At 40.8% G+C, this 8,050-nt stretch overlaps 1 protein-coding gene across 7 annotated transcripts in view; it reads left to right on the top strand.

Annotated features, from left to right (window-relative positions):
* MRRF (mitochondrial ribosome recycling factor) overlaps window positions 1-8,050 on the top strand; it is a 64,466-nt gene that overhangs the window by 209 nt on the left and 56,207 nt on the right. For 4 of the 7 annotated variants that reach the window (XM_055271211.2, XM_063636024.1, XM_063636025.1 and 1 more), the window contains exon 2: window positions 5,567-5,778. In XM_055271211.2, the coding sequence (XP_055127186.2) occupies window positions 5,567-5,778 (212 nt within the window). Of the gene's footprint in view, window positions 1-38; window positions 147-508; window positions 597-617; window positions 838-5,566; window positions 5,779-8,050 lie in introns of those variants that run through there. The other 3 variants (XM_055271215.2, XM_055271216.2, XM_055271212.2) reach the window with 3 other exon arrangements.

Raw genomic sequence — 8,050 nt, 5'->3', positions numbered from 1 at the left:
AGGGCCTCGAGGTGCGCGTGTGGTCTGGGTGCCAGAGACCCTTACTCAGGGACCTCTGGGGGACCTCAGGGGACCAGACTACCGTCCCCGACCCGTTCGAGTCCAGCTTGACCTTTAAGGCTGAGGGCGGGCCCTGTGGCATTGGAGTGAGTCTCATGGGGTGGGGGCGGGGCTCCTTTTACCAGCTAGGAATTTAGGGGATGCTGGAGGAACTTACTAAAGAGTAGCCCCACACTTGACGGGAACGTTTGAGTTTCAGAACAGTCCCATGGGAGTAGATATTATTATCTCCCATAATGAAGAAACGGAAGCTCACATAGGTAATTTTAACAGGCCCACGCGGTCAGAAAGTGAGGGCGCTTAAATTCAGACCTAGGTCTGTCTGACTCCTAAGCCTGGGCTTTTAACCGCTGCTCTGTGCCACCCAGTGGCAAAACAGTTGTCATTTCAGTAGCCCTTCTCCATTTACTTAACCCTGACAAATAGTATTGTCATTTACGTTTTACAGATGAGACGGAGGTCCTGAGAGTTTGACCGATTTAAGGTCACGTGCCTAGGAAGTGCTGGAACCAAGACGCTTTCAGAGTTTTCTCTAAGTTTAGTGCCTTTTTTGTTTGTTTGTTTTAAACCACACTATTGCATTTCCCCCCATTTTGGAAAGCTTTATAGTTGGAAAGAATGAAAACCTGATCTGACCCCTTCATTTTATGGTTGAAGCAAAATCTAAGTAGGAAAAATCACTTGGTACAAGTCACAAGTCAGTGGTAGAGCTGCCGCAAATGCTTTTTGAATACGTGTGATTATGAATCTAAATGGCGGATGGCAGGGAGTGATAAGGTAGGCATACTGGAATCCAGATCTCTTAACTCTTAGGCAAAAGCCCTTTCTCCACCTGTTAAAGTGTCTCATTCCTTCTTTGGCCGTGCCAGGTGCATAATGATTCTGTGTATAGTCAGATACTACCTTTCTTTACCTGGCACTGCATTTAGAGAAGAACATGTTCTACTATCTCTAAGCAAAAATCTGGCAAACCAGAGACAGTGGAGGCAACGCTGGGAAGCCCAGAACCTACCATAGTAAGGGTAGATTCCCATCCGATTCTGGCTGACCCTGGACAAGGAATTTATCTTTCTGGACTTTCACTGATGTATTCATCACATTCACAGTGTCTTCTGTGTTCTGGCAATGTATCAGGTACTGGGGATACAGCAGTGAACAAGAAAATCATAGATTAGTCCTTGTAGTACTTATATGGAGGGAATTAGACAATCAAATAATTACACAAATGTTAGCTTGTATTGTTAAAAAATAAGTGCTATGATGAAGTAAAGGTGTTATGAAAGCAGACTACAGGACACTTGACCTAGTTGGGCTGTAGGAGATGGCCAAGGAAGCCATCCTCTGAGGAAGTGATGGTTCAGCTGAAATCTGAAATAAAAATGGAGACAAACAGTTAAAGAGATGAGGGAAGATCATCAAGGAGATTCAGTGGCATGTTTGAAGACCCTGGAGCAGAGGGAGCACTGGAGAAGTGAAAGATCACTTTTCTTATTTTGTAAAATACGGGTGGTGATTATCACTCTTTAGTTATTATGAGAACCAAAAAAGATGATACATGTGAAAGTATTTTATGTACAAGGGCCTGCGTATATGCACACTTATAAGTGCTTATGTTATAAGCTAGTATACAGCTGGATTGAAAGGAGTTGCTGGGACAGTAGATAAGCCAGGACTTTGGGTTGGTCATTTAGCCAAAATTAAAATGAACCTTCTGTGAAGAACAGGGAAATCTTTTGAGACCCCCAACTTTGGAAAAAGAACGTGTGCTTCAAGTAGTTTAAAAAAATATTTCAGTCTGTAATCTCAGCACATTGGGAGGCCCAGGCGGGTGGATCACGAGGTCAGGGGATCGAGACCATCCTGGCTAACACGGTGAAACCCCATCTCCTAAAAATACAAAAATTAGCTGGGTGTGGTGGCGCGTGCCTGTAATCCCAGCTATTTGGGAGGCTGAGTCAGGAGAATCGCTTGAACCCTGGAGGCGGAGGTTGCAGTGAGCCAAGATTGCACCACTGCACTCCAGCCTGGGCGACACAGTGAGACTCTGTCTCAAGAAAAAAAAAATTCAGGCCGGGCACAGTGGCTCACGCCTGTAATCCCAGCACTCTGGGAGGCCGAGGTGGGTGGATCACCTGAGGTCGGGAGTTCGAGACCAGCCTGGCCAACATGGTGAAACCCCATCTCTACTTAAAATATATAAAAGTTAACTGGGCGTGATGGTGGGTGCCTGTAGTCTCACCTACTCAGGAGGCTGAGGCAGGAGAATCGCCTGAACCTGGAAGGCATAGGTTGCAGTGAGCCAAGATCGTGCCACTGCTCTCCAGCCTGGGCGACAGAGCGAGACTCTGTCAAAAAAAAAAAAAAAAAAATTTAGTAGTTGGGATGCTATTATAATAGCTACAGTTTATTGTGTACCTACTGGATGCCAGGCATTGTACTGTGTGTATGTGTTTTGTTGTTTTTAAGAGACTAGGTCTCACTATATTGCCAAGGCTGGCCTTGGACTCCTGGCCTCAAGTGATCCTTCTTCCTTAGCATCCCAAGTAACTGGGACTATAGGCACCCACCACTGTTGCCAGCCATGCTGAGTGCTTTACATGCACTGTATAGCAGTTAACAACATAGACTCTGGAGCTAGATTGCCTGAATTCAAATCTTGGGCAGATTTTTGCTTCTGTTTTCTTATTTGTAAAGTGGGAATAATCATAGTACTTACTTCAGGGTTATCAGGAGGCTCAAATCAGTTAATGTGCATAAGCCACTTAGAATAGTTTCTGTCACGTAGTCATCGTTATATAAATGTAGGTATTGTTGTCATTATTGTTATCTTTTAAAGCCTCATTTATATCACTATGATGATGATGTGGAAGCTGTAGCTCAGAGAGGCTAAATGACCTTCCCAAGGTCACACAGCTAGTAAATGGGAGAATTGAGATTCCAGTTGCAGACTGCGTCCAAAGCTCAGACACTTCCCCACATTGCTTCTATGTATAGGTTAATTTTGTTGGCTAATACTTGGGATCTCAACAAATTTTTCTTCAGCTTTAATTCTTTATCTGTGCTGAACTGAATGTTAATTTGTATACCCTTAAGGTAAAGGACCTAAAGGAGTGCTTTTATTGAACTTCCACTTTGAAATTTCCTGACTTCTGTGCAATTAAAATCTACGCCTTAAGCATTTCAGCAATGTGGTTTATTTATAGAGTTGTCTTCCGGTTCACGTGTACTGGGTCTGCTTTTGGGTGCTGCGTTTTCTGTCAAAGGTTGTTTATTTCTAACCCATTTTGATTTCCTGTTGCTTTGTGAGTTGGTATTATGACCTGCAACAGGAACACCAGGAAACCTGTCTTAAATGGAGCAGCCAGATTGAGACCCTGTAGACTAAAATAAAAAACTACTCATTATTCTACAGCCATATTTGGTTATGAGTTAGGCATTGGTTTTATTAGGGAAAAACCTAGATATAGAAACTTCACTCTGAGCCAAACCTGTGAACAGTTCTGCTAAAATAGAGCATGGCTATTAGCTCCATGTCCTTGGACAGTGACTTAATCTTTCTGAACCTCAGTTTCAACATCTGTAAAATTGGGAGTATTATACGTTCTTTGTGGCATTATTGAGAGAATTAAATGAAATAGTATGGTTAAAGCAAACAGTCCAAACTTGACCTCAATTAATAGTAGCTATTGATACTAATAAAGAAGAAAAATATTCCCTTTTTTCATCAAATCTGGTTTTATAGACTTCATACACTGATCACTAACTTCTAGTATCCCTTACTGTTAAAAATTCCATCACGAGAAATGATTTGCCTTTGTGCTACTCATTTGCTTTAAAAATAATAGCCATCATTTATTAAGCTGCTATATTCCTGGCACTATGTTTGTTGTTTACATGTATTCATTATTAAATTTTATTTTAAGTTCAAGGTTATTTTTATCATTGATGAGGAAAGTGATGCTCAGAAAAGAAGAGTAAATTGCCTAAAGTTGAAATTTACATCCAGGTCTGACTGACTGTAGGCTATTTTGTACATCATGAATAACATACAACGTTTCTTTATTGTGTCTGAGGCTGGCATAAAAGTTTTAGAGGCCAGGCATGGTGGCTCACACCTGTAATCCTAGCACTTTGGGAGGCCAAGGCAGGTGGATTGCCTGACCCCAGGAGTTCAAGACCAGCCTGGGCAACATGGTGAAACCCTGTCTCTACTAAAAATACAAAAAAATTAGCTGGGCATGGTGGCATGTGCCTGTAATCCCAGCTACTTGGGAGGCTGAGGCATGAGAATTGCTTGAACCCGGGAGTGGAGGTTGCTGTGAGCCAAGATCGTGCCAATGCACTCCATCTTGGGCAACAGAGTGAGACTCAGTCTCAAAAGATAATAAAGATAATATTTTTTAAAAAGTTTGAAAGAAAAGGTGATAGCTATCAACAGGTATTATTTTGGGGGGCTCCTGCTGTTTGCTAAGTACTGTGTCAAGGGCTTTACTTGCATAACCTCATTAATTATTCCTAACCCTAAGAAATGAGTACAATTATTCCCATTTTACAGTTGAAGAAATCAAGGAGCAGAAATATTCAGGAGTATTTAGTCAGTAATGGAGCTAGGATTGGCTTCCAGGTCTTCCTGACAGCAAAGCCCATGTTATTCATTCCATTATGTTGGATCAAAATTTTAGGATGGGATTTTTAAAAAAAAATAAGGTGTGGGACTGTTACTCAAAGGAAGCAGCTTCCTGGTATTTGATACTAATTGTTCTTAATTTTTACCTGAGCCATAGCAACATTACTGGCAGAAGCTATTAATGATATATTTGTCAGTTAGCTAGGGCTGTGTTCTCCTGAGGTAGTTGTAGGTGATGGCATCTTTCCATGGTCAAAGACCTCAGATGTAGAATGCGTAACTTGTGTTAACACAGTAGAGGGTGGCATGTTCCAGAGCTCTAGTTCTATACCATGGAAGACCTCAAACCTCAGTCATGCTTTAAGACTCACATTAAAGGGCATCCTAATTGGTAATCAGTGCGTAAGGAACCAAATAAAATTTTAATTAAATGCTGTCGTGTGAATTTTCCAGTCATTTTATGCCTGTTGAGATGGTTTTCTTATTTAAAGTCCTCTTCTAGTGCTCTGCCTTCCCTCTTTAAACTTTATCAAGATTTTGTGCTTTTTCTCATATAAGGGTTTAATTAGCATCATTAAAGCTTTAGTCTGCTGCATATTTGCTTAATGGGCATTTTGGTGCAGTGGAAAGAGCCTGGGGTTTGGAGTCCAAAGTGGGGAAATTACTTAAATCTCTGTGAGCCTTAGTTTCTTCATTCTGTAAAATGAGGCAAATAATATTTTCTTCTAGGGCTGTTGGGAAAAGGATTAGAGATAATGTATTTAAATTGTCTAGTACTTAGCTCAGTTTATAGGAGTTGCTTGATAATTGGTACGAATTACCTGAAGTTGCAATATGGTCTCTTTTACTTAGATCTGCTTTTTGTCTTATTCTTTTTAGTGGATGTTTCCAAGGATTGTCTTCAGTCATGGCCTTGGGATTAAAGTGCTTCCGCATGGTCTACCCTGCCTTCCGCAATTATCTTGCAGCCTCTATCAGACCCGTTTCAGAAGTTGCACTGAAGACAGTGCATGAAAGACAGCATGGCCATAGGCAATACGTGGCCTATTCAGCTGTACCAGTCCGCCATTTTGCTACCAAGAAAGCCAAAGGTAGAGACATGTGACGTTCTCTCGTACTTCACCCCTTTCTTATATTTAGCCCTTGAATTATAGCTGGCAGTTATCTCAGATGTACTGAATTTCTCCCCTTGCTAACACAAGGAAATGGTGCCTCAGCTATTTCATTCGATTAACTTAAAGGGTTACAGTGGCAGAGATGGTGTTATAACCCAGTGCCTGTTTTCTCATTACCATACTGCCTCATTTGTTTTCTTAGTAGCTCAGAAAATGCCTAATTTCTTTCTTTTAGATTTAGAATTAAAGGTGTAAGTGCCAAGCAAGCTAGAATGCTTGTAGCAGGGATCAATATATTGTCTCCTTATAGGAAGATGCATGTTGGAAGTATAATTAAGACCAGAAGGTTGTTGGATGAAGTGGGTATTAGAGCCGTGGATTTAGATGGATGATCTTAATGGCTTGTGTCATCCAAGAATGAGACTGATGTACTACAGGTCTCAGCTTAAATGCTGCTTCCGATGGGAAGCCTTTCCTGACCTCTTAGACTAGGTCAAGTCCCGTTACCTGCACTCGTGCATTCTATTATTTTGCCTTTGATGCACTTAGACCAGCAGTGATTTAATTAATTAAACGAAAGATTGATTATCATTTATCTGTCTTCTGTGCTGGACCTGATGAAGGTAGATTCTCTATTGTTCTTATTTAGCACCTAACAGGCCCTGGATATAGTATGTATTGACAAATTTTGTTGAATGAAAGAATGAGTGATAAAAAATTGTCAGTCACACCAGCAATTTGCAGTGGTGGATCAGGGAGTCCTCCCCCAAGAATGGCGCTACATATATGCTGCTGAATATTTTCCCACTGACTCTCCTTTTCTAATTTCATGCAGACCTTCCCCTTTCTGTAATAGGAAAATTAACAAACTGCTGAAAGAACAGTAATGCTTAGAAGACTTATATTCTGTTAATAGTGATAACCTTTGATCTGTATGTAGCATTATATTTTTTAAAGTTTCTATACATTTACTAATTTATCCTTATAATTATCCATTGAAGGAATTATAATTTTCCATTGGAGAAATCCTTATAATTATATAGTTAATCCAGATCTCACCATTTTATAAATGAAGAAACTGAGATAATTTGTGAGAAATTTGCCCATGTTCCTATATAATTAATGGCAGAACCAGAAACTTGAGTTCCTGATACCTACAGTATTGCAGTCTTGTAGTACACTAGACAGTAACTACAGTGCGTAAGCAGCATTTTTTCATATTTTGTGGGCTATTCAGTTTTGTCTTCTTTGATTGCCTCTTTAAAAGTTGGCTCGCACTTGTAATCCCAGCTACTCAGGAGGCTGAGGTGAGGGGATTGCTTGAGGCCAGGAGTTTGAGATTAGCTTGGGCAACATAATGAGACCTTGCCTCTTTAAAAAAAAAAAAAAATGCTAGGCCTGGTGGCCCGTACCTGTAGTCCCAGCTACTCAGGAGGCTGAGGTGGAAGGATGGCTTGAGGTGAGGAGTTTGAGGCTGCAGAAGTTGGTTGGTTGACTTTTTCTTTTAGGTTTCTTCGATTCTTTTATATTGGGGATGCTCATTATTTGTCCATAATATGTGTTACAAGTATCTTCTTTGCTTTTTACTTTGTTTATGATGTTTTTGTTGAACATGGGTTTTAATGTCATATTTTTCAGTCCTTTATTAATCGTGTCTTCTTTAAGAAATACCCCTCTATTGCAAGGTAATTTATTTCTGAATATAATGTGAGGTAATTTTTAAAGTTTCCTTTCCAGATGGATAACAAGTTGTGTCAGAATCATTTATTGATTAGCCTACTCTGTACTCCCAGATTTGTAATGCCCCACCCCCCCGTTGTGTGAGTTTCTTTATATATATATGGTATTGTTTCTGAGCTCTTGATTTTGTTGAACTGCTTATCTCTCCCTGCAGTAAATTTCATACTGCGTGACTTACTGTCATAAAGTTCAATTTAGTGGTACAAATCTTTCCCCTCACCACACATATGCTTTTCTTTTTCTTCTTGGCTTTCTCCTCTTCTATATGAAATTTATGATCATAGTGTCAAGTTTTCTCCAGACAGCTCTTGCACAAGGCCAGGAGTGGTGGCCCACGCCGATAATCCCAGCACTTTGAGAGGCCAAGGTGGTTGGATTGCTTGAGCTCAGGAGTTCTGACCAGCCTGGGCAACATGGGGAAGCCCTGTCTCCACAAAAATTAGCCAGGTGTGGTGGTGCACCCCTGTGGTCCCAGCTACTCTGGAGTCTGAAGTGGGAGCATTGCTTG

This window comes from Symphalangus syndactylus, chromosome 3 (genome assembly GCF_028878055.3).
Source record: "Symphalangus syndactylus isolate Jambi chromosome 3, NHGRI_mSymSyn1-v2.1_pri, whole genome shotgun sequence".
Lineage (NCBI taxonomy): Eukaryota > Metazoa > Chordata > Mammalia > Primates > Hylobatidae > Symphalangus > Symphalangus syndactylus.
Note: the sequence above shows the minus strand (reverse complement) of the source record. Positions and strands in the feature narration are given on the sequence as shown.